Here is a 27,075-nt window from a genome sequence, read left to right as displayed (position 1 = left end):
CTTGTGTTTTGCTCTCACTAAGGGCTCATTTCCACTATCGCAAATTCGCATGCGTTTTTCGCATGCAAATTCGCATAGCAATACAAGTGAATGGGACTGTTTCCACTTGTCAGGATTCCTTTGCGTTTTTCTGTGCAGAAAAAATTCGCATGGCAGAGCCATCAGAATTCGCATACCGCATACCGCTATGCGAATCGCATACAATGTATTTAATAGGAAATTCGCATGAGGTTTGGGTATGCGAATTTTCATGCGAATTTTCATGCGAATTCGCATAGAAACATTGGAAAAAGCACACCAGCACTGCCATGGTTAAATTCGCATACATCGTCATCCATGCGAATTCGCATGCGAATACGCATGAAAATTCGCATGGACCCGCGATTCGCACCGCACAAGTGGAAATGCAGCCTTACTGTGATATCTCAGGGTGTACTGCTGTACTGCTGTACCCTTTGTGTTGAATATGTACTGCTGCATATATTTTTTTATACCATTACAAACTTTATGCATTCTAAACCCACTTTACTGGTGTGCGAGTCCATTATTTCTTATTGTACATGCAACCAATAAACACAGGAAACTTATGAACAACAGCAGTGCACCACACCTTAATTAGGGGACACACCCCTTCCGGTCAGCTGACAGTAATTACATCACTGTTAAATTAACCCCTCAGGGTAAGACTTGGTACAAGAAGTCCAGCTCAGCAACCCCCCTGCAGTTGTCTCTTCCTGTGGTTGCCAAGCGCTGAGGATTGTTGCTACAAGAAGAAATATTAACCATACAAATTAAATAATAATATATTGTAAATCACACACCATGCAGTAGTGAAACTGATCATACATCTGTGTACTTCATGTGACTGTTTTCTCTGCTTTATTGCTGATCAGAGGATGCTGGGAACACAGAAATCCCATCTAGTAAGATGTTTTGTGTTTTTTTTGTTTTTGTTTTTTTGCAGTTTGGTGAACCTGAAACCATTATATCTGCTGCTCACACCTGTTTTCTTAAAGGACAACTGAAGTGAAAAGAATATGAAGGCTGGCATATTTGTTTCCTTTTAAACCATACCAGTTGCCTGGCAGCCCTGCTGATCTATTTCTCTGCAGTAGTATCTGAATAACACCAGAAACAAGCATGCAGCTAGTCTTGTCAGATCTGACATAAATGTCAGAAACACCTGAGCTGCTGCATGCTTACCGTAATCAGTCTATGGCTAATAGTATTAGAGGCAGAGTATCAGCAGTATCTGCAGAGGAGCAACTGGTATTGCTTAAAAGGAAATTAATATGGCAGCCTCCATATACCTCTCTCTTCAGTTGTCCTTTAAACTGATCCATGAAAAGATAGGCTTTTCATGAAAAAATATTTTTAACGTTTTCAAAGAGACACTATAAAAGACTTTGTACAAAACACAGTATAATTTATTTTCAGCTCATCGACATGGGTTTACTAAAAACAAGACTTGCCTCACTAATATGCCCGGCTTTTGTGAAGTGGTGAATGCGACTTTAAATCTTAGGAAATATATGTAGTATACTTGAACTCTGTAAAGGCTTTTGACATTGTTCCCTACAATAGCCTTGTGTAGAAGCCGAGGATACGAGGCTAGGAGACCATGTATGTGTGAGGAGAGAGAACCAGTAAAGGGACAAAAATGGGAAAATGTTAGCAGTGGGGTCCCGCAAGTGTCAGTACTAGGTCCTATCCTTTTCAATCTATTTATTAATGATCTAGTAGATGGAATGCAGAGTTATGTTGCCATCTTTTCAGATAATACAAAATTATGCAGAATTATAAACCCTAAGCAGGATAGTTACACTTTACAAAATTATCTGAACCTGGCTATAAGGGCAGAGAGATGACAGATGAAATTTAATGTAGATAAATGTAAAGACATGCGCCTGGGACATGACAGTGTGGAACAACATATAAGATCTTACAGCTATGAACATCAGACCAAGCAGCAGCAGCAGCAGCAGCTAAAGCATATACAGTTCTGGATTGCATAACACAGGAAATAAAATCATGAGATTCTAGTATACTACTCCCTTTATATAAATAACTTGTGAGGCCCCATCTGTCGTATGAGATACAGTTTTGGGCACCACACTATAGGAAGGACATTAAAGCAGTATAAAACCCTGACATAATATTCAATAAAAACATGTTTTCCTACTTTTTATATGCCATACGGTTATCATATTTGCTTTTGTGCATAAGTATTATTATGCATTTAGAAATTACAAGTTCCCAAAGTACAGTTTTTTGCTTTGAGAGCTACCTTTGCATTTTATTCAGAACTGGTTTTGTTCATGTTGTATTGAAGGCAGAAATGCTTTCAGTGTCTCTCTGTGTCCAGGAGCTTCTGCACAGTCAGAGAAGGTGTCACATTCCTCACTTGATACAATTAAGTAAACACAAGATGTATAATTATGCAGCCATTCTAATTCATGTTTGTGATGTATAATAAAGCACTTTTTATATTCAGAATTTTTTATTTGAATCCTCTTTTTGGTTTAAAGACTTAGATGACCCTCTAGACGATCTCCTGTCTGATGAAGGTCCTGGAACATCTAAAAAGCTGCAAAGTGCCAAATCAGAGCCAGAGCCAGTGAAAACTGGTGGTAAGTAAGCCTGGAGACTTAACACTGGCAAAATGTAAACAGTTTAAAATGCATACATTATTATTATTATTATTTATTGTATTTATAAAGCGCCAACATATTATGCAGCGCTGCACAATAGATAAAAGTGTTAACATACAAGGTAGGACATACAGGAAACTCACAACAAAACAAGATCATGCAAATTATTTGATAATACAGTGTCATAGGTCAAAATAGAGACTGTTCTAGTCCACAAAAGGGGTGATTGGCAGTAAGATTGCATAATCAAGCTGGAAACACTAAGGGAGAGGGCCCTTCCAGAGGCTTCCAATCTAAAGGGTGGGGGTGGAGACAATAGGTGTATCTGTTGAGAGGGTGTCTAACAGAACATATTATGGTGCTGGTGTAGGGGGGTATGCGAGCGTGAAGAGGTGAGTCTTGAGAGCTTGTGTGAAGGTATTAAAGGTGGGGGCGAGTCTGGTGGCTGGAGGGAGCCAGTTCCAGAGAGCAAACACTTGCAGAAGGATTTCTAGTTTTCCCCAGGCAGTCTTGTGATCCACAGCAGCCACCAACACACTGGGACAAAGTTACAGCATACAATGTTACATAATAACTCTACTACCACCAATTTCCCCCCCCCCCCCCCCCAAAAAAAAAAAAACAACAACAACACAACATAAGTTTGCTTACCACATACCATAGAGAAGGGCAGCCAGTGCACTGATCTGTGTAGATGAGGAATTGGTCTGTTTTGTGGTTTCTAAAAATGGCCACTAATTCATTTTCCAGGGTTTTAGGTAAAGGCCCTGCCTCTTCCTTCTGCAATGTTTCCAGTACCTGTGGGAGACAATCATGTGGCTCTACTATCTTATATCACATTTGTTTTAAAACTCTAGTTGTGGGTCACTTTTTGATGCAGTTTTGCAATGTAAAAAATGGCCGATACCTCTAGTTTACAGCTGCCATTTTTCCATTAACCTCCAGGACAGGTCCACCACGAGAACGACAGGCTCCTCCCAGGAACAGGAAACGTCCAGATAGAGTACTCTATAAATCTTTGTTCAACCCCTCGATCACCAGTTGACGTTTCCTGTTCCAAGGAACAAGGAGTGCTCTAGTCGCTCGCCGGTCCGTCAGACCAGGTGTGTTTGGGACCCGGTTGGCGGCGAATGGTGGACCTGCCTAGAGAGGTATTTGGGTCTAGTAAGGAGAAGCGAGGTGTACCTTCTCCTGTGGCTGTCCTGGCTGCCCGAGTTGCAGGTGGATCCAGAGGACACGCGCGGCGTCCATGATTCCCCTAGAGCAGAGGCTAATGGCGCACCGGAAGTGACGTGGAAAGTCTAGCAGGCCTCCGGAGGGAAGGTGGCTGATTGCCCTCAATGGTGGCGTCCTTGTGACGTACTTCCGCCCTTATGCGGCGTCACTTCCGGTTGCGCGGGTGAAGAGACGCCGGACGCCCGCATGGTTCGGCATTTCGTGTCACGAACGGAGCGGGATGGACGCTAAGCAGGAGCCAGGAAAGGTGAGAGTGGCGGAGGCTTGGGGACCTATATGGTATGAGCCGTACGCCTTATGCCGCGTCTGTACTGAGGTCTGTTACTTATTATCTGACTGTGCAGTATAATATAAAGCCTGCTTAGCGTCTGCTCTGAGGTCTGTATAAAACTTATGCATATAGCTGGAGATATATGTTGTGCAGATATTTCAGTTGTGATATTGCTGGGTCATATGTTGTGTGTGTATATATATATCTATAGGGGCCAAAATAGGATCAGCGTACAGGCAATATAAGTGTATAAAACCCTGTTGGCAGTTTATGTTGTATCATCCCCTGTCTAATATGTATAGGGGGATTATATATATGGCCTCAGATAGATCATATGTATATGATATTTCTATACATGTTCTTATCCATCTGGGCTCAGGGTTACTTATCACTCTTTGACATATGCGCACCAGGGTGTTCTTTCTTTAGGTTTAGAAAGAAAAATGACACTATATTTCTTGTTTGTATTGTTGTTATAGGGCACAGAGTCTACTGACCCAGCAAGGCCAAGAAGGCGGTGCCCGCTCTGTGATACAAAAATGGCCCATACTTATAATAAGCAGTTTTGTCAGACCTGTTTAAGTAAAGTTAATACAGGAACAATCAGGGGGCTTAAAGGAAGAATTAATGTCAGCCGTAAAAATGGAGAGGGCTGAGACAATTAAGTCATTAAAGGAAGTATTTGCTTCTGCTATCATCCCAGCAACAGAAGCAGTAATCCCTGGTACTAGTGCGACCATGCCGGCCGTAGATATACCAAATACAGAGGACTCTCAACCTATTAAAACAAAGAACAAAGGTACAACTTCTACTAAAAGACATATTGTATCCTCTTCGGAAGAAGAAGATATAGAAGGTGAAGAGGAGGATAATGATGATGAGTCAGACTCTTCTTCTAAGAGTATGGACAGCCAGACTGAAATCAGAAAAATCTCCAGGTTTAGATTTCCGGCTGATGAGACTGAGCAGCTTATCTTGGCAATTAATAAAACTCTAAATATTGAATCTAAGAAATCAGAAGTATAGATGCATAATAGATTGTATCAGGGAATGGAACCAAAAGAATCTTTGACTTTCCCTATACATAGATCTACAAAAAATACCATATTAAGTCAGTGGAAGTACCCAGACAGGAAATTATTTATGTCAAAGGGATTTATGAAAAGATTTCCGTTTACGGAAGAAGACGTCAAGACTTGGGATAGATGTCCCAAGCTTGATGCAGCGTTCTCACAGGTTAATAAAGACAATGAATTAGCATTTGAGGATCTGGGATACCTGAAGGATCCACAAGATAAGAAGGGGAGTTTGCCCTTAAAGAGACTCTGTAACAATTTTTTCAGCCTTAGTTCTTCTATCCTATGAGTTCCTATGCCTGTTCTAATGTGCTGGGGCTTACTGCAGCTCTTCCTAATTACACTGTCTCTGTAATAAATCAATGTATCTTTCCTCTGTCCTGTTTGTCGGGCTAAGGCTTTGCTTGTGTGGAATGTGCAGGGCTGCTTGTGATTGGTAGAAGCGATACACACCCTCTGCAGGCCCCCTGCATACTCACACACTATGCTTAGCTGAGCCTATTAGAAGCTGGTTAGTTTGTTTGTAAACACTGCCTAAAACTGTTAATTACAAGCCAGGATTGCAGCAGAGAGTGGCAGAAACAGCACAGAGGGGCACAGGAGAAAATAAGGAATAGAATGGTATGCTTTTTAGTGTAAGAATATTAGAGTACAGATTCTCTTTAAGAAGGCCTGGACTGCAGCAGGGGCAAATTTTGGACCAGCAGCAGCCACAACATACGTAGCAAGGGGAGACCTGGGGCTATGAATAGAGAGGGAACGAAAAAGAGTTTTCCTTTTCGAAACCAAAACAGTCAAGAAAAGAAGTGACGCCAGAGAAAGAGTTGGGGGTCGTCTATCGGGATTCTATTCCCAGTGGACGAAAATAAGCAAAAACGATTTCATCCTCAATCTTAAAAACCAGGGGTACAAAATTCAGTTTCAGTCCCTTCCAGCAAGAAAATTTATTGCCACTCCTCTTCCAAAAGACAGAGAGAAAAGCTAGCATTACAAAACATCATAAAGTCAATGTTAGACGAGAACGTGGTTGGACCGGTTCCGGGCAATCAGATCACTGGCAATCAGGGATTTTATTCGATGGTTTTTCTGGTAAGAAAGCTGACGGGAAAATTCAGGTTAATTCTAAACTTTAAAAGCTTAAAACCCCTTTGTGTCTTATCAAAGATTCAGGATGGAATCAATATTCTCTGTGAGAAACTTGTTAACCCCAAACTGCATGATGACAAACATAGATTTGAGGGACGCAGATTGGCACATTCCAATAAGAGAGTCATCTCAGAAGTTCCTGAGATTTGGGATAAGGGAAAAGAAGACTATTCAACACTTTCAGTTTACTGTCCTGCCCTTCGGAATATCATCAGCACCGAGGATCTTCTCAAAAGTAATGGCGGAAGTGATAAAGTATTTACATGCAGAGGTAGTTCTCATAATTCCATATCCAGACGATCTCCTTGTAGTGGCGGTGTCATACCAAAAGGCAGAGAGAAATACAAGGAAAGTACTAGATCAGTTACAGATCCTCGGATGGATAGTAAACTGGGACAAGTTGGTCCTACAACCAACGTCAAAGATTCAGTTTCTAGGAGTCATAATAAATTCAGAAACAGAAAGAATGTACTTAACAAGCGAAAAGATAAAAAGATTAAAGAAGATAATACAAGCCGGGTTTAGATGTCAGAAGATGTCTTAGATGCGATTTAGAAAGGGTAGCAGAGTTTAGGAGTTCTAGAGCCCTTTTAATCAACACTTCAGGTGCTACAAAAGGCGGAAAAATGTCAAAAAGAACAATCGCTAAATGGATAAAACGGTGTATAGAGGAATCCTATAAGATTACAGGGAATACTGTAGTAGGTACAGTTAGAGCCTATTCAGCTAGAGCAGCGGCCACTTCATGGGCTTACAGAGCGAGTGCTACGCCAGAAGAGATCTGCAGAGCAGCTACGTGGTCAAGTCTAAGCACCTTCTCTAGACACTACAGAATAGACCTGATGTCTGCAGGACAGCAATCATTTGGAAGAAAAGTCCTGCAGGCAGTCGGCCCACCCTAATTTGGTAAGATTCTTGCTCATCTTCTCGTGGTGGACCTGTCCTGGAGGTTACTGGAAAAACCAATGTTAGTTACCTGGTAACATCCTTTTTAGTAACCTCCAGGACAGGTCCGTAACCCACCCTATTAAGGGTTCATATGTATATATGTATATGTATAAATATTGAGATGTGTATTATATGTATATGCAGAATGGATATTAAAACCCCCTTTTTTTAGGTGAACAGTTCTTGGAATTGACTGGTGATCGAGGGGTTGAACAAAGATTTATAGAGTACTCTATCTGGACGTTTCCTGTTCCTGGGAGGAGCCTGTCGTTCTCGTGGTGGACCTGTCCTGGAGGTTACTAAAAAGGATGTTACCAGGTAACTAACATTGGTTTCCCTCGGTGACGTATGTGCTACTGTTGCTCCTCCCTCCCTGCAGCTAATCAGAGCCATGCCACTTAAAGCGGATCCGAGATGAAAAACTAACTATAACAAGTAACTTGTCTATATATCCTATCTAAAGTTTAGATAGTTTACACAGCATATCTAGCTGCAAACAGCTTCAACAGTTTATTATTATTTCTTCATGTGATGCAATGACAGCAGCCATGTTGTTTGTAAACATTACACACAGGCAAGCTTTTCTGTATCTTCAGTATTTAGTCTGTGAAAACCGAATACCTCCCCTCTGCCTCTGAAATCTCTGGCTAGTAGCACCTCCTCCTGCCCAGACTGAGCTCCCATAAGCACTTGCTACGGTCTGAAAATGCCAAGTCACTCTTAAAAGCTGTGGGTGAGGCTTGTTTAGTTTATAGGGAACTAGATTATTAAAACAAAACAAAAAAAGTATTTGGCTTGAGGAATGCCCTATAAACTGTATGAAAGGAACACAATTATGCAATGAGTCAAAGTTTATCTCGGATCCACTTTAAGCTACATGGGGCCCGCATTCCAACATTTCACATAGTGTAGGAGTTGGGTCACAGCAGTCTGTCCACTGTACATACTGGAGGACTAACCGCCATGATATATACATAGTTTGGTTGAAAAAAGACATCCATCCATCAAGTCCAACCAAGCAGGGAAAAATGTAGCACATTTCTGTTTTGCGCCCTCACATAGTACAAGGCTTGAGCCAATAACCTCAGAAGGGAACAAATTATTTCCTGACGCCGGGGCCCAGATGCAATTTCCTTTTTCTCCTGTGGTTTTTCCAAGTTGATATTTTTACATCCCATCAACCCTCCAGCAACCAAGAAAACGCACAAAAAATGTTGAATCAACCTTTTCTACTTATCTTGGGACTTTATTTTTACTTTTTCTACTACTATTTGGTACTCTTTCAATTGCCAAATGCTGGAAAGTTAAAAAAGATGAAAAATGATCACCAAGCAGAAAACTAGGGTCAAAAAAGTGAATCGCATTTGGGCCCAGGTGACAGGCAGATAATATCCCTGGATCAACTCTTCTGGGAATTGCCTAGTAAACATGGCCGGAGATGTCCTTCAATGCACAGGAAAAACCCAAGCCTCCTTCAAATGCAGATATGAAATTTGTGGTAAAATATTAACCACTCTTACTGTATAAAACCAAATCCTAACTAGATGGCAAAGCCTTTTTTCCTCCATACGCAGATCATGTCCCATTTCCTTTATACAAGCCTAAGTGTCGGTTCACATTGGGAGCTTCCCGGCGATGGCGTTTGGGTCCGCGATTTGGCAGCAAAATCTCACGATTTCAGCACGATTTGTGCTTGTGATTCCCGTCAATAGAACGAGAATCACAGTGCAATCGCCCCAAAGACGCGGCAGGCAGCACGTTTGCGATTGTTTGAAATGGCAAACGCGGCAGTGTGAATGTATCCATAGGGATACATGCGTAGCAGCGATTTGCTGATCGCCAGCAATCAGCAAAGCGCTGAAAAAGCGCAAAGTATGTACCAGCCCTAAGGATAAAAAGCTCATCTGCCAAGCTTTAATCTGGCCATCCAATGCATTTATATATGTTAATCGGGCCACTTATTGGCTGTCTTTTTTTTCCAAGCTAAAAAACAAGGTTGTCTTGTAAGCAAGACCTTAAGACCTTCCATTCCTCCGATTCATGTAGTTTCCTGTCTTTGTACCTGTTTTAGGATGTCAATGTCCTTCCAATAGTGTGGTGCCCAAAACTTTATCCCATACTCCAGATGGAACCTCACAACTGATTTATATAAAGGAAGTAGTATACTAGCATCTCATGATTTTATTTCCTGTTTTGTGCCTCCCAGAATTTGAATTGCTTTAGCTGCTGCTGCTTGGCATTGAATGAATACGGTTGTTTAACTTATCAACCTGAATGCCCAAGTCCTTTTCTGATGTTCCCAGCTGCATGCCATTTACCTTATATGGTGCTCTAGCATTGGCACGTCCAAGGTGCATGACCTTACATTTATCTACATTAAATTTCATCTGCCATATCCCTGCCCATATGGCCATACTGTCGGGATCCTGTTGGCAAATGTCACTATCCTTCTTAGGGCTTGATTAACAAAGCGGTGCTAACTGTTAGCACGCCTGTGAAAACCCCCTTAGCAAGTCTAAACAAGCTTTTCGCGCATAAAACTTTACGCGCGCAAAACTTTATGCGCGTAAAACTTTACGCGCGTACTGCACAGAGCGCAGGGCGCTCCGCTCAAAGTGCCCATTAAAGCCTATGGGACTTAGCGCGCGTAAAACTTTGCGCGCATAAAACTTTGCGCGCGCAAAGTTAGCGCGCGATCTGATTGAGAAATCCGGTGCTAACCTACTTAGCACCCTGGTTAGCGCATCTAAAGAGTTTAGACGTGCTAAGTAGGTTAGCACCGCTTTGTGAATCAAGCCCTTAGTGTTTACAATTCTGCATAACTTTGTATCATCTGCAAAGATGGCAACATTACTCTGCATTGCATCTACTGCACAGTAGGGGGAATAAGCACCCAGAAAAAATAAAATACATTAAAATCTATTACATTTTTTATGGCGACGAGCAGCAGGATAGCAAGAAACAGTTCATGCAAGCAAAGCATGGCACGGATGTAAGGTGGCTGAGAGTAGCATAGGCAGATGCAGCAGCGGCCGTATAAGGTGACGGCACAAGTCACTGGTCAAATACCTGTTAGGGCATGTAATTCACTCTGATCACCCGCTATCCATACCCAGAGGAAGTAACCGCATTTCTGTGTGAGTGTGCAGGACGCTCTACTGTACTCCAGCCTGTGATCCATCCGGAACTCCTGCTCTTCCATGTTAGTCTGGTATGCTGGCGCCACTGTCAGCGACAAGCTCAAACTACAGAGGGTCATCAGGTCGGCGGAGAGGGTCACTGGCTCTCCCTCCCCTCACTTGCTCTATTGCACAACAAGAGACTGAAATCCAGAGCATTGAGGATTGCAAATGATCCCTCGCACCCAGGTCACGTTACTTCAGTTTGCTCCTTCTGGGCCGGAAACTTCGTGCCATCCCTACAAAGACTGCTAGACATAGAAACTCCTTCTTTCCATCGGCTGTCAGCCACTTGAACTCCCTCCACATACTTCCATCAGTACAAGCCCAAACAAGCGGAGGGGCAGGTTGCGCCACTCCCGGTCAGTCAACTGAAGTAACCACCTCACAAGGCAAACAAGGCTAACCGCTGGTCATCTCTAGGCCTCTAAATGAACTGTGAAAGCATGTATGATGTAAATCTTATGCGCTATGTAATGTAACTTATCTCTGTCCCTATGTATTTTTCTCTGTCTTCTTCCCGAGCTATATGTATGTGCCAAGAATAATTCCGGGCATGATCGCTCATGCTTGGCGAAATAAACTTTTCTGATTCTGAAAGCACTGCAGTTGGTTACAGATTCTCCAGTAGGGGTGGGCTGCTCCTAAATGAGAAGACTGGAGCTGCATTGGAGGAGTAGATGGTTAGAAGGTTGGAGGAGATTTTAAACTAGGATCTGGGGGGAGGAGGAAGGGTAAACACTCAATATGTGGACAGGCCAGGGTCAATAGACAATAGGAGCCTAGCATTATAGAGGATGGAGAATTGGTGGGGACAGTGTAGCTAGTTAAGCCTTCATGTGGACCATTAAATGTAACTAAAATTGGAAAATGTGGTGTTAAAGAAAACCTGTAACGAAGAAAACCTCCCCTGGGGGGTACTCACCTCGGGTGGGGGAAGCCTTCGGATCCTATTGAGGCTTCCCCCATCCTCCTGCGTCCCACGGTGGTCTCACTGTGCCCCTCCGAACAGCGAGGATGTAAATATTTACCTTCCCGCCTCCAGCGCAGGCGCAGTATCGGCTCTCCGCTCGGAGATAGGCGGAAATAGCCGATCGTTGTCGGGCCTGCTCTACTGCGCAGGTGCAAGTCTCCTGTGTAGTGGAGCGGACCCGACAGAGATCTGCTATTTCTGCCTATGTCCATGCTGAGAGCCGCAGCAGCGCCCCCGCTGGAGCCAGGAAAGGAAAATATATCTAGCCTTCTCAGGATTGTCGAGCTAGGATTGCGGGACACTTCGGGTGAGCCAGCGCTGGACTGCCTGCAGCTACAGGGGAGGGGGAAGCCTCATTGGGACCCTGAGGCTTCCCTCTCCCGAGGTGAGTATCCCCCAGGGGAACTTTTTTTTTTTTTTTTGTTAGAGTCTCTTTAAAAATATCAAGTGCATGTTAACCAATTCTAGGAACTTTTCAAAAACTGACCTGGGAATGATGGAGGCCTAGATGGATAAAATTCATGATTGGATAGCAAACTTAGAGGGTTAGGATATGTTTAGAAAGGATAGAGCAGGGAGAAAGGTGAAAACTCCATTTACATCTTTCATGAAAGAAGAACTGGAAGATTGTGAAGATGAGTGCTGCAAACCTCCCATGCTGTGCAGATGAGTGATGTAGTCCCGGGTGATGCAGGTAGAGTGTTTATCACATCCCATCAGTGCAAACTTGCATTTCTGCCACCTTGATGAACCATGAGATGCACTCGTGTTATGATCACCTGAGGCTTTCGTTTGGTAAATTTCCCTCTGAAAATATTTTTCTCTACACAGGAAACCCCACCTTACCTATCCTGTGGCCAGAATTACATAGTTTAGAGATTTACCATTTGGTTTGGAGGCTCGGATGCTTTCCTTGCATTGAAGTATATACATGGCTAGAATTACTAGGTGATTTCAACCAGACAAAATCCAGGAATTTTATCTCACTGAAGTCCGACAGGATTTTGTCCCTCTAAAGCAGGGGTCTCAAACTCAATTTACCTGGGGGCCGCAGGAGGCAAAGTCAGGATGAGGCTGGGCCGCATAAGGAATTTCACAATCGCGGCGCATCGCCGCCTATGCCCGCCTCTCTCATTCTTCCTTTACAGAGAGGGACGGGGAGAGGCGGCGATCCGTGCGGCGATTGACGTCAGGAGGGGCAGAGCTGAAGCTGAGAGCTCTGCCCCTTCCAGGAAATGCTGGTGGATTGCCCCCCGGGCGATTTGGGGGCTCTGCAGCCCTCGTTTAGTGGCGGGGATGCTGCGGATTACTTGCACTGAAGCGAACTATAAGGAAGCTTTTGCCGGGGAGGGCCACAAAATATTGTATCGAGGGCCGCAAATGGGCCGCGAGTTTGAGACCCCTGCTCTAAAGGTTTATTGGCCCAAGCCTTGTAAGAGTTTATTGCGGCCGCGAGTTTGAGACCCCTGCTCTAAAGGTTTATTGGCCCAAGCCTTGTAAGAGTTTATTGCCTTCCTCAGTATCAACTGGGATATGTGAGGGTACTTAAAGGATACCTGAGGTGACATGCGACATGATGAGATAGACATGGGGATGTACAGTGCCTAGCACACAAATAACTAGGCTGTGTTCCTTTTTTTCTTTCTCTGTCTGAAAGCGTTAAATATCAGGTATGTAAGTGGCTGACTCAGTCCTGACTCAGACAGGAAGTGACTACAGTGTGACCTTCACTGATAAGAAATTCCAACTATAATACACTTTCCTAGCAGAAAATGGTTTCTGAGAGCAGGAAAGCGATAAAAAGGGTCAATAGTTCATGGATTTTAGCTCTTGCATACCTCAATAAATGTGTAATTGAGCAAAAACAATAAAACAGTTAAAACCTAAAAAGTAGATTTAAACATAAAATAAAACTGTGGAATATCGTAAAAATTCATTTTTAGGAGAAGGAAGATAGATACAATAGTTTATTTCATTATTATTTTCGCTTCGGGTGTGAAATGTACCTAATTTTTACTTGTTTGTTTATTTTTCTCCTGATAGGACTTGATGGACCGATGTCTTTTTTTCAACCAAACTATATAATAAGGGATTTCCACTAATATACACCTTATACTGTTTTTTAGGTAGTATCATGAAAGGTATTGATATCAAATATGATTATTTAGGGACATCAGTTGCCAGCCTAACAAGAAACCCAGGAAGACCCTCCCCAGCTTCCCGAAGGAAGGATGACCTGGACTTTGAGGAGGATGCAGATGATATTATGGATGCTCTGGGAATTGATGATGGACTAGAAGGTTCCCAAAAGGGGCAGAGGTAAAAAAAAAATATACTGTATTTTTTGGACCATAAGACGCACCTAGGTTTAGAGGACATAAAAACGGGGTAAAAAAATATATAAACTAAACCTGGTGCATCCATGGTGAAGGGGCATCTTGTGGATTATGCCCCCTTTGTGCCTCATGTCCCCTTGTACCTCTTGTGTCTCCCTTGTGTCCTCCTGTGTCCTTCTGTGTCACCCATGTGTCTGCCGATGTGTCCGCCTCTGTCCTCCTTGTGTCTTCCTCTATGCCCCTTCTATGTCCCCCTTGTGTCCTCCTCTATGCCCCTTTGTGTCCCCCTATGTCCTCTTCCGCATGGGCACAGTACAGGGCGTCCCTGACATTGCGGCAGGTTGGAGGTTGGTATTGGCAGGCGTTCACAAGTCAGGAACTGCCTGCATTTGGACAGTAGGATGCAGTGATTTGTTTCCCCCACTTTTGGGAGAGAAAAAGTGAGTCTTATAGTCCAAAAAATACAGTACATATGGTTATGTAGTGACCTTTCCTAGCACTACCTTGGTTCAGGGTGACCAATTGGATTAGTGACGTGCAGTGCTGTTTTTAGCCAAAGACGTGCCAAGCTGTCACCTGGAACGCCATTGGCTCTGAGGGACTGCTCAGTGCTTACTATGTGTTCGGTGCAGTGCCCTACTCACATCATTCCCCAGACTCTGCTACACTTAATGCCTCTGCTCCGCCTTTACTCCGTACCCTCCCCACCTCCCTTCATATCAGTCTACTTACAGTGCCAGCGCCTTGTGTGACGGTTACCCTGCCCTTTATGCATACGCCCTGCCCCTACTTCCTCTCCCTTACGTCTGCACCCATCCATTAGGGAGCGTAAAAGTTCTGCCAGTCAAAATCTATCAGCTTGGGCTCTGTCCCCATACATACAAATACCCACAATACAACGTTTTGCAGCATGTTTAGATCTAAAATGACTACTCAAGAGGCCTTCTTGGAGCCTTTACTGTCCGAAAAAGAATGTTCCAGATATACAGCAATTCCCATAGAGGACTCAACCCTCAGCGGATGTTCTATCCAATTCGCATTTATTTCATAATGACCGACATATACACAGCATAAGGACAGCACAACATTTCAATATCGGGCATTGGCCATTTATCAAGTGCTCAAACTTGTAATACAAACATGCAACATACATAGACATCCACTACACACCACACCCAAAGCATTGGGGGGCGGGCACATGCTTAAGTAATAGTTAACCCTAATCAGTGTAAAGAACAGCTATACCTGTTAAAGGAAACATCTGAGACTGAAGTCTTCACTAAGACCACTTGGTGACTGAGTTCCTAACACCTACCCTGCTCTCTGTTTCATCCATCACTGCTCAGCCTGCTTGTTATCAGCCCTGATAAAATCCACGACTGAGCATTCAGTCTGGCTTTGCTCAGAAATCATTATTGCTGAGTCATTATAGCAGAGCCAGAAGGGGGCAGGCTTGGGCTTGAAAAGACATCAGAGAAGACAGACTCAGCTATAATGATTCCTCAGCAAAGCCAGACTGAATACTCAGTGGGGGATTTTATCAGGGCTGATAACAAGCAGGCTGAGCAGTGAAGAATGAAACAGAGCGCAGGGTAGGTGTTTTCTCTAATGTCCTCACTGATATATATGGTAACATACATGAGGGTGCTTCGTCTCTGGTTCACTTTAAACTCGTATTTAAAGGACAACTATAAAAGCTCAGGTTGCTGTCAGAACAGCAGTAATAGAAGGGAGCAGCACATGCAAGATAAATAGTAGTTGTCATTTTCCTTTTTCCTCCCTTTCTATCCCCTAAAGTACCTTGCAGGTGGGTCCTATTAATGTGGCACAGAAGAAGGCAAAGAGGTGCCCAATATGTATAAAATAATCTAAGAACACTACAATTAGAAATATTTAATAAGCACAGCCACAGGCAACGCATTTCGTGGGACACAGCCCACTTCCTCAGGCCAAATAAAGTGCAGCTGCAGTCACAAAGCCGGATTTGGGGCGCCATTAATGTGGTGTCGGGCAGAAGAATCCATGTACCCGAGGGGTTGCCACTATGTGTAAAAATTTCAGCATGGGATTCTTGATAAAGAGCCTCCCCCTCGGCGCAGTACTAAAGCTGCGTGGGCGGCATTAGAAGTGTGTGAGTGAGAGGAGCGGCAACCAACCACCCTCTGTTTCTCTCTTCTGCAGACATGTAGTCACATACAGCTTTGTCCCCGATAGAGGACACGGAGTACCGGTGCATAGCAATGGCACACACCTATGTCTGCTGAAGAGAGGAAGCGAGGGTAGTTGTTTTGTTCCTCTCGCACACTCTACACGCCGGGCCCCGGGGCTTTAGCACTGCGGCAAGGGGGAAGCACTTTTTCAAGGATCCCACGCTGGAAATTTCACACATAAAGTCGTCCCCTCAGACACATAAATTCTTCTACCTTTCAAAGCCAACACTATATCAATGGGACCCATTTGCAAGGTACATTAACCACTTAAAGTGGATCCGAGATGAACTTTTGAGTTCCTTTCATATAGTTTATAGGGCATTCCTCAAGCCAAATATTTTTTTGTTTTGGTTTAATACTCTAATTCCCTATAAACTAAACAAGCCTCGCCCACAGGTTTTCAGAGAGCCAAGACACTTTCAGACAGTAGCAAGGGCTTATGGGATCTCAGTCTGGGCAGGAGGAGGGGGAGGTATTACTAGCCAGAGATTTCAGAGGCAGAGGGGAGGAGGGGGATTAGGTTTTTTTTCTTCAAGATACAGATAAGCCTGCCTCTAAGTAATGTTTACAAACAACATGGCTGCCCTCATTGTATCACAGGAATAATCAATCATATTCTATTAAAGTTGTTTGCAGCTAGATTTGCTGTGTCTAAACTTTAGATAAGATATATAGACAAGTTACTTGTTATAGTTAGTTTTTCCTCTCGGATCCGCTTTAATGACAAGCTGACTTATAAAAATGTCCTGCTAGAGCCTCTTAATGGCTCCAGGATGTTTTTATAAGTCAGACAGTGCTGCTGCTGTGCACGTGCACGTGTGTGTGCTCCCGCGCGTGTGCATTCCCGTGAAATAGTAAAAAAAAAAAAAACACCAAAGAAAAAATACACCTTTATTTCCAAATACTATATTGTCACCATACTTTGTACTAGGGACATAATTAAAATCTTGTGATAACCAGGACAAATGGGCAGATAAAATGTGTGGGTTTTATGTACAGTAGCAGTGTTTATATTAAAACTTGAGGGGATGAAATTGGAGAAATAGTGTATTTCATCATTTTTCCTTGTTTTCCCTTTACAATGCATAGAAAATAAAGTAATTACTGAAAACACATATCAACCCCAAAAAGCCCAATTGGTGGTGAAAAAAACAAGATATAGATCATGTCATTGTGATTAGTAGTGATTAAGCTATTGGCAAATGAAAGGGAGGAGCACTGAAAGGTGAAAATCACTCTTGTCCGTTAGGGGAAAAACTCATTTTGGGATGAAGTGGGTAAAGTTAACCTGAGACAAATAAAAACGAAAGTTTTATACATACCTTGGGCTTCGTCCAGCCCCTTTCAGGCTGCTGGATCACTCATCGTCCTTCTCCGACTCCTGGATTTTCTGAAATTGAGTCCGGTAATCTCGCTAGTTGGCACGTACTGCGCGCTTTTGGCACTGGGAGCATTCTGCGCCTGCGCAGATGCAGAATACTCCTGACCACAGATGTGCGATGGGGAGCGCACGTGGCCAGGCTGCGCCGACTGACAGGATTACCGGGCTGAATGGCAGAGGATCCAGGAGGGACAAGACAAGACAAGACAAATAACATTTATATTGCGCTTTTCTCCTTGCGGACTCAAAGCGCCAGAGCAGAGCAGCAGCCACTAGGGCGCGCTCTATTGGCAGTAGCAGTGTAAGGGAGACTTGCCAAAGGTCTCCTACTGAATTAGTGCTGGCTTACTGAACAGGCAGAGCCGAGATTCGAACCCTGGTCTCCTGTGTCAGAGGCAGAGCCCTTAACCATTACACCATCAGCCAACTGAGAGGAGGATGGCGAAGGACCGAGCAGCCTGAAGAGGATGCCCCAGGTATGTATAAAACTTTTGTTTTCATTCATCTCAGGTACTCTTTTTAAAGGGGCTTTAAGCACCTCTCATGGGCATGCTGACCAGTACTGCAAAGTACGTAAATGCATATCTTTCTGTAGCTTGTGCTCTCCTCTTTAATTTGATGCCTGAATCGCCATTTTACACCAAATAGTTTTTGTTTTGATTTCAATTTAAAAATCGCGGCTGCCATCTTGGCTATGTTATAACTTCTGGGTCACCCCTGTCTTCTATGTTAGAGAAGTGCATCACTGAATGAAGCAGGAAGAGGAAGTGACACGCATGGCCATTGCAAGAGGCTCCACCAGAGGGGTCATAGCACGACTTTGTTGGAAGTCGTCTGGCTTAAAGGCATGAGAGGTGCTCGGAGTCCCTTTAAGAGACAGGGAGGGGAAGGACAACAACTATTTATCTTGCATGTGCTGCTCTTTTCTATTAGTGCTGTTCCGACAGCAACCAAAGCTTTAATAGTTGTCCTTTTAATTACAAACAACAAATGTATATTTTTTCAAAGCTTTACATTTTTTGTATAAAACTGGGTGAGATTATAAACTGTCATCTTTAATTTTCTACCTGAGATTCTCCCCACTTTCTATTCTATTATTCTCTTTTACATAGTTACTTACGCTCACATATCCCTGTTGATCCAGAGGAAGGTAAAAAACCCTTACAAGGCATGGACCAATTAGCCCCAAAAGGGAAACAAATCCTTCCTGACTCCAGATGGCAATCCGATAAAATCCCTGGATCAACACCACTGGGCATTACCTAGTAATTGTAGCCATGGATGTCTTTCAACGCAAGCAAAGCATCTAAGCCCCCTTTAAATGCAGATATAGAATTTGTCATAACTACTTCCTGTGGCAATGCATTCTATATTGTAATAGAATTTGCCATAACTACTTGTCTAAAATGGTTTTCCTCCATGCGCAGATCATGTCCCCTAGTCCATTGTAAAAGCCTAGGGACATAAAGCTCATCTGCCAAGATTTTATATTGCCCTCTGATGTATTTATACACGTACCACTTAAGGACCAGGCGAATTTCTAATGATCGGTGCTGCGTGGGCTCTACAGCCCGCAGCACCGTTCAGGATTACACCAGGGCGATCAGACTTCCCCCCCCCCCCCTCTTTTTTCCCCACTAGGGGGATGTCCTGCTGGGGGGGGGGTCTGATCGCCGCCGGCCATTGAGTTACGGGGGGGGGGGGGCTCCTCAAAGCCCCCCTCCGCAGTGTTTTCCGCCCTCTCCCCGCTTACCTCCCTCCCCTCCTTTCCTTAGGTGGCGCAGGACGGATATCCGTCCTGCGCATTGTAGGATAGGCTACAGTCAATCATATGCCGGCGATCCCCGGCCAATCAGAGTCCAAGGATCGCCGATCTGCCTTGCGGCGCTGCTGCGCAGCAGCGCCGTATGATGTAAACAGCGGGGATTTCTTCCCCGCGTGTTTACATTACGTGTGCGAGCCGCGATCAGCGGCTCGCACACTGTTCACGAAGGCACCCTCCGTGAACTGGCATGGAAAGGCCGCTCGTACGAGCGGCCGTTTCCATGCTATAACACTAACGACCAGGCGCCGCCCATCGGCGTTAGCTGGTTGTTAAGTGGTTAATTAGATCCCCTCTAAGACATCTTTTCTCCAGACTAAATAAGCCCAGTTTATCTAACCTTTCTCGATAAGTGAGGCCTTCCATCCCACGTATCAATTTTGTTGCTCGTCTCTGCACCTGCTCTAAAACTGCAATATCTTTCCTTTTTTTCCTTTCCCTTTTACAAGTACAGGAAGGTAGCATATCTTCTCAATGAGCATGAACAACAATAACCTCATACGAATTCCAAGTTTACATTATTGTAAATAGTCTGTGTGCCTACCAAAGCCCCGTTGGAAAGATCCCTCCTCACTACTGCTCTTAGTGACCCCCTCACTGGCATAGATGAGAAGTCTTCCTAAATGGAAGCTAGGCAGCAATTCCGTAATACAATAAATGTATGTTTTGCAGATCCGCCATAAGGCCTGCACGTTCCAAACTGGATGAACTTATGGGAAGGGGAACTTCAGCTAAGCTGTTGGAAAGGCCTCCAACTGGTGACAAGAAAGAATTCAAACTGGATCCGAAATACCAGAAAATGCCTGGTGAGGTTTTATGCTAAAGAGGTAAAAATGTGAGATACACATGAAGCATATTAATTGTAATACGGTGTTATAATCGGCAGAAAAAATGGATTTACTAGGAGATGATGACTTTGCTTTTGGTTCTTACCAACCAACAATAGCCATGAGCCCTGAAGGACGCCCATCTCGACGTTCATCAGTCAGGTACAGGATTCTCTTTTTTCTATTTAGTTAGTTTCATGCACTGATCTGAAGTATAAATGTTACCCTTGTACTGCAGGAAAAACAACTATTAAATGAAGCCTATGGTGGGCTAGATCACCTTATCATGAGTGTCCTGACACTGCTAGTTGTCCTTGGGTTCTCTCCCATTTTTCCTCCCTGGTTCTTTCCTCCTGAGCAGCCATCCAGAATTTCCTCTGCATGCACAAACCCCCTTCCTGACACCTAAGCTTAAAGAGAATCTGTATTGTTAAAATCGCACAAAAGTAAACATACCAGTGCGTTAGGGGACATCTCCTATTACCCTCTGTCACAATTTCGCCGCTCCCCGCCGCATTAAAAGTGGTTAAAAACAGTTTTAAAAAGTTTGTTTGTAAACAAACAAAATGGCCACCAAAACAGGAAGTAGGTTGATGTACAGCATGTCCACACATAGAAAATACATCCATACATAAGCAGGCTGTATACAGCATTCCTTTTGAATCTCAAGAGATCATTTGTGTGTTTCTTTCCCCCATGCACTGAAGTTTCAGGCTGCTCTTTTCTTCCTGCAAACAGCTTTGCCCTTGTTTGTAATTCCTCAGTATGTGAAAGCCCAGCCAGCTCAGAGGACGATTTATCCAGCTGATTAGAGCAGCTTCTCTCTTCTCTCTTATCTAAATAACACACAGGCAGTGTGCATAGAGGGGCCTGGAAGGGGGAGTTCATAGCAGAACCACAACACTGAAGAACTTGGCATTCTTCCAGACACAGGCCGACAAGTCTGACAGGAGAGAGATAAGTTGATTTATTACAGAGACTGTGATAGTAGAAAGTGCTGCAGTTAGCCAGAACACATTAGAATAGCTTTTGGAACATGTAGAATGATAAAAAACAGGATGCAATTTTTGTTTACGGAGTCTCTTTAAAGCGGACCCAAACCAAACATTTTTTTCAATTCAAAATATCTAGTTGCACCACTCCGACACCTACAAAGATAAACAAACACTCATTCAAGCCTATGAGCATTTCAGTGCATGCTTTTCACCCTTCTCTTTTCATAACTAGGGTTATACAGGTGGCAGCCATTACTTCTGAGCTTAGTAGGAGGTTTTAGATCATGGCCTCGATTCATAAAGCATTACCTCATGCGTTAATGCTGAAAACAGCAGACTTTACCGACCACTTAGCAAAATGTCAATTCATAAAGGCTGTTACCGCATGAAAAGCTGACATTACCGACCAGGGAGATAAATTACCGACTTGGCTGCAGTTACCGACAACACGTCAGTAAATTGTCAGCAAATGTCAATACATAAAGCCTTCAACAAGCGGTAAGCCTGGCGGTAGTTACCGACACCTCTAGTGAGGCGATAACAAGTTACCGACACCTCTGATGAATGCAAAAGTGCAGAGAGCCGAAGTCTGTTTGATTCATCTGTGGAGAGAGCCAGAGAGCCCTCTGTGTGAATCATTTGAGCAGGCAGAGAAAGACTGTGTGACTCATCTGTCTGAGTCATCAGTGGAGAGAGCCGTCTGTGTGAGTCATTTCTGCAGGCAGGGAAAGACTGTGTGACTCATCTGTCTGAGTCATCAGTGGAGAGAGCCGTCTGTGTGAGTCATTTGAGCAGGCAGGGAAAGCCTGTGTGATTCATCTGTCTGAGTCATCAGTGGAGAGAGCCGTCTGTGTGAGTCATTTGAGCAGGCAGGGAAAGACTGTGTGACTCATCAGTCTGAGTCCTCAGTGGAGAGAGCCGTCTCTGTGAGTCATTTCTGCAGGCAGGGAAAGACTGTGTGACTCATCTGTCTGAGTCATCAGTGGAGAGAGCCGTCTGTGTGAGTCATTTGAGCAGGCAGGGAAAGCCTGTGTGATTCATCTGTCTGAGTCATCAGTGGAGAGAGCCAGAGAGAGCCGTCTGTGTGAGTCATTTCTGCAGGCAGGGAAAGACTGTGTGACTCGTCTGTCTGAGTCATCAGTGGAGAGGGCCGTCTGTGTGAGTCATTTCTGCAGGCAGGGAAAGACTGTGTGACTCATCTGTCTGAGCCATCAGTGGAAAGAGCCGGCTGTGTGAGTCATTTCTGCAGGCAGGGAAAGACTGTGTGACTCATCTGTCTGAGTCATCAGTGGGAGAGCCAGAGAGAGCCGTCTGTGTGATTCATTTCTGCAGGGCAAAGAGAGAATCGAGACACTGCTCTACTCTACCGCTCAATGGGCTGCGGTAATTTACCGACCTCCAAGGGCAGCTGGGGAAATCTTTATGAATTAGCACACAGACCGGGAAAATACCGAGTGCGGTATTTTCCCGACAAGATTTTTTTATCGCACTGCTGTTTATGAATCGAGGCCCATGTGTGTGTTTGTCATCAGCTACCCTCCTTCACAGGGGCGTGTTCTATGTGAAATCTCCTCCCCTGTGACATCATCAGTAGCAGCCTGTGTTTTGTTTTTTATCTCCTCCACCAGTCTGCCAGATTCTGTCCCGACAATATAAAAGGAAGGGAGGGGTTCCTCCAATAAATGTAAAATATTTTATATTTGTCGTCATGCAGCTGAAAAAAGGCTGCTATTTATTATTATAATTTAGAAAATAGATTTTATTTCTGAAATCTTGTATTCTTAATTTGGGTCCACTTTAACCGCTCACCCCCCCCCCCCCCCACGAACAAACCCCCTTCCAGACTCCTAACCCTTACCATCCCTGCTGCTCAAACCCCCTTCTTGACTCCTAACTATAACCCCCACTACGTACACAGGCACCGATGGGCACCCATAGAAATATCAGTGGAAGATATAGGACCCGCGGATATGGAAGCTGCAGGCACAAGCAAACTTTGTGGCTCTCCGAGTCTCTGGTGCCCTAATTTCACGTTTCTTGTAGCTTGTTACTGATACTTTAATGCTATGATTTCCATTTACAAATAGATTTTCTGGAGATGGTAATGAAAACTTGAAGACTGATGCAAGATCTGTTACTACTACTCCAGTGGTGCAAAGTCCAGCTCATAGTGCAAAGAGTGGGGCTGACTGGTTGGGACTTAAGGATGAAGATATCCCAGACTGGTCTCCTTCACTTCCTTTAAAAGAACCACCCAGAGCAAGTGCAGTTACACCAACTTCTGCTGGAGTTCCCACATCTGGAACAAAAACTGATAATAAAACCACAACTCAATCCAGAGCCAGTCCAACAATCTCCCAGCCAAAAGCCAACCAGACTAGCTCTCAGCCAAACATCACAGATACGTTCCCTCAGACTGCACCTCAGCCTAAAGACACGCCTACTCATTCTGCTGCTGCTCCAAAGGAAGATGATGAGTGGCTGCTTTCTGCCATAGCTCGCAAGAAAATACAGAAACAAGACAAAGTAGTAGAACAAATGGGACAGACTCCAAATGGCACTGAACATGGGTAAGTCACTTTCTATTTCACTATAACTTTTTGTGTGAACTTTTTCTATGTTTTGTGTTCAAGAACTAAATTATTACCAATAAAGGTGCCCATTGACCATACAATCTCTTGAAGTTCAACAGGCCAATCGATCAGATTGGGCAGCATCAGTGGTCCCGATCATCAACAAATTATTGATGTATGGAGGATGAGGCAATCCATATGAGTCAGATGACTGCAAGCAGGTAGAATGGTTATGCAGTTCAGGCATTTTAGAGATAGCGTGGTGAGTACTAGCCAGATGTCAGTCCAGGCAGCGTTTTTGCAAGTCCTTATCCAGTCAGAGGTCAATCCAGGCTGCAAACAGGCAAAGTCCAGGTACACTAGCATAGTCGGCGACTGGTAATCCAATAGACGTGGTCAGGATACAAGCAGAATCGGCACCAGGGAATCATTCTAGAGCAGGTATGTCAGACCAGTCCTATGAGGGCCGAGATCCTCACACATTTTTGATACAGCTCAAATGAATTGATGGGACTGAATCAGGAGAGGTGTGGTCCATCCGGTAGAGCACATTCCTCTCTCAGTCCATCCTAAACACTGGCATGGATCTGGCCCTCCAGGCCTGGAGTTCGACACGTGTTCTAGAGTAAAACATAGTCAAGATACAAGGCAAAATCGGCAACAGAAGTCAATGGTTTGTGAGCGCATACCCAGCAACAAGCCAAAAGCTAATGCTATCACGGGCGATGTCTTGGGGCGCTCACCTGAGTTAAATACAAGGACTAACCAATCAGAAAACAAAGGAATCTAAAGTAACCAATTGCATACCAGCGTGTCAGCTGACACGCAACACACTCACATGGCTAATGTTTACAGCGGCGGAGCGCGTACTGAGAGCGCATCCCCGCCTATCCAATGGGAGCTGAGCGCCAAGCTGCGCTCCAGTGACGTCAGCAGCCTGCCGAGACCCGGAAGCTTGCGCCTCAGCCTGGGTCTCGGCGTTTCACCGCAATGATTGCCCTGATGATCTCACGTCCATTTTCTGGAATGATCCTGCTGATTGTATCAGATAGTATATTTTGGTCCACGTCTGTGTGCACAAACCATTGTTTCTGATCAAACGCTGGTCGATCATTCGGGAAATTGTACCTTTAATGGGCACCTTAAAGGTACAAAAAAAAAGAGATACTTAAGGAGAGGGAAGGCTCTGGGTCCTATAGAGCCTTCCTGTTCCTCTCTCCAGCGTTGTTACCCCCGGAGAGGGAGATGGAGGCTGACATAGTTATTTCCTTGTAGACAATGCACACTGCCTGGCTGTCTTGCTGATCCTCTGCCTCTAATACTTTTACACACCTTTGACTTATGTCGCCCATCGGGGATCAGGACCCGATCCTTTTGGGCGACATCACTGGGCCACCCAGTACACATGCATGTCACCTACGTAGCTAACAATGCATTCTGTTGTTGTGGGGGGCGGCACTTTAGTCAAGCTTGTCTGTACGAGCCTTTAGCCATAGACCCTGAACAAGCATGCAGATCAGATGTTTCTGACTGAAGTCTGACTGGATTAGCTGCATGCTTGCTTTAGGTGTGAGATACAGACACTACTGCAGCCGAAGAGATCAGCAGGACTGCCAGGCAACTGGTATTGTTTAAATGGATAAAACATGGCAGCCTTCATATACTTCTTGTAAAATTGTAATTAGGTGGTTGCTACGGGTTGCCACCTTGGTTCGGCACCCTATCACAGGAACTGCAATAACCTGACATTCATCACTACAGCAGCAATGGAGGGAACTTGCTCAAAGATGTTTTCATATCCTCTAAATAGATTTATTCGGCAATACAGGTATACAGCAGGAATGGAATGCAGGCACACATCTTAAAAGGTGCCTCAGCAAAGCAGGAATCTGAAGTACAAAGTTGTGTTTCATGGCATCTTGAACCAATCCTAGCGAATGGCTCATGTTCATCTTAAACGGGAACTTCAGTCTAAACAAACATACTGTCATTAAGTTACATTAGTTATGTTAATTAAAATAGATAGGTAATATAATCACTTACCCACCCTGTTTTAAAAGCACAGGCAAATGTTTGTGATTTCATGAGGGCAGCCATCTTTGTTATGGGGGCAGCCATCTTTTTCATGGGGCAGCCATCTTTTTGGTTGAAAGGAGGTGACGGAGCATGAGACACAGTTCCAACTGTCCTGTGTCCTGATAACCCCTCCCAGCTGCATGCGCTAGGCTTCAAATGTCAAATTAAAAATGTAAAAAAAAAAAAAATGAGCACCAAAACAGCAGAACGAGAACAACATCATCAGAAATCCCATCATGCTTTGCACAGCATCAGGGGAAAAATGCCCGGGCAGTTTTCTTCTGTGCAGCTAAAAAATGAGGCTTGGGTAAGAAAAACAAAGTTCTGATGCTGTGAAACTGTTAAAGAAACACCGAGCCTTTTCAGTGCTGCTGAGTAGATTTTTAGTCCGGAGGTTCACTTTAAAGGGATACTGTAGGGGGTCGGGGGAAAATGAGTTGAACTTGCCCGGGCTTCTAATGGTCCCCCGCAGACATCCTGTGCCCGCGCAGCCACTCACCGATGCTCTGGCCCCGCCTCCGGTACACTTCTGGAATTTCAGACTTTGAAGTCTGAAAACCACTGCGCCTGCATTGCTGTGTCCTCGCTCCTGCTGACGTCACCAGGAGTGTATAGCACAAGCCCAGTATGGCAACGCAGGCGCAGTGGTTTTCTGACTTTAAAGTCTGAAATTCCAGAAGTGAACCGGAGGCGGGGCCAGAGCATCGGTGAGTGGCTGAGCGGGCACAGGATGTCTGCGGGGGACCAGTAGAAGCCCCGGGTAACTTCAACTCATTTCCCCCCCCCTCCCCCCCTACAGTGTCCCTTTAAGAACAGTCTCTGTTACCTCACCAACCTATGTACAAAGATACAGGAAGTTTAATGAAGTTAGAAGAAGTTTTAAGTACATAGAAGTCCCCACTTTTGGCTAGGCAGCCTCTTATAAACCAGCCTGCCAAGGGTTAATTCTGGATCCAACCCCTACGGGGTGGAGCCCACTGTCCATCACATGCTAGATCTGCCATTGGCTAGTCAAAGCATGTGATGGAGTGACAAGCAAGATGCTTACTGCGCTTGCCCAATGACTTATTCCAGAATTAGAGCGTTTGGTGGAACGGACCCCCAATTCCAGGACGGTATTGTTTACTGTCCTAGCGGAACATGTTTACCGTTCTGCTGGGAATGTTTATACCTCCCCAGATATTCAGTCCGGGTCCAGGAACGGTAAGTTGTTCTATGCTCTTCCTGAAATATAAACATTCCGTTTCTCTAAACCATTATGCTTCTATTTCTCTTAAAGCAGTAGGCTCAGCCATACTATGCCAGGGAAAAAACATATATAAGTAGATTGATCTACTTACATAACACATGTATTGTACTGTCCACGTTTTGATTT

General features: G+C 44.3%; 1 protein-coding gene across 1 annotated transcript in view; it reads left to right on the top strand.

Moving 5' to 3' along the window:
• FBF1 (Fas binding factor 1) overlaps window positions 1–27,075 on the top strand; it is a 169,435-nt gene that overhangs the window by 44,257 nt on the left and 98,103 nt on the right. The window contains exons 9-13 of the mRNA XM_068264242.1: window positions 2,529–2,630; window positions 13,649–13,799; window positions 19,902–20,035; window positions 20,116–20,218; window positions 23,139–23,621. Coding sequence (XP_068120343.1) covers window positions 2,529–2,630; window positions 13,649–13,799; window positions 19,902–20,035; window positions 20,116–20,218; window positions 23,139–23,621 — 973 coding nt within the window. The remainder of the gene's footprint in view (window positions 1–2,528; window positions 2,631–13,648; window positions 13,800–19,901; window positions 20,036–20,115; window positions 20,219–23,138; window positions 23,622–27,075) is intronic.

The sequence above is a fragment of the Hyperolius riggenbachi genome, chromosome 12 (genome assembly GCF_040937935.1).
Source record: "Hyperolius riggenbachi isolate aHypRig1 chromosome 12, aHypRig1.pri, whole genome shotgun sequence".
Taxonomy (NCBI): domain Eukaryota; kingdom Metazoa; phylum Chordata; class Amphibia; order Anura; family Hyperoliidae; genus Hyperolius; species Hyperolius riggenbachi.
Note: the sequence above shows the minus strand (reverse complement) of the source record. Positions and strands in the feature narration are given on the sequence as shown.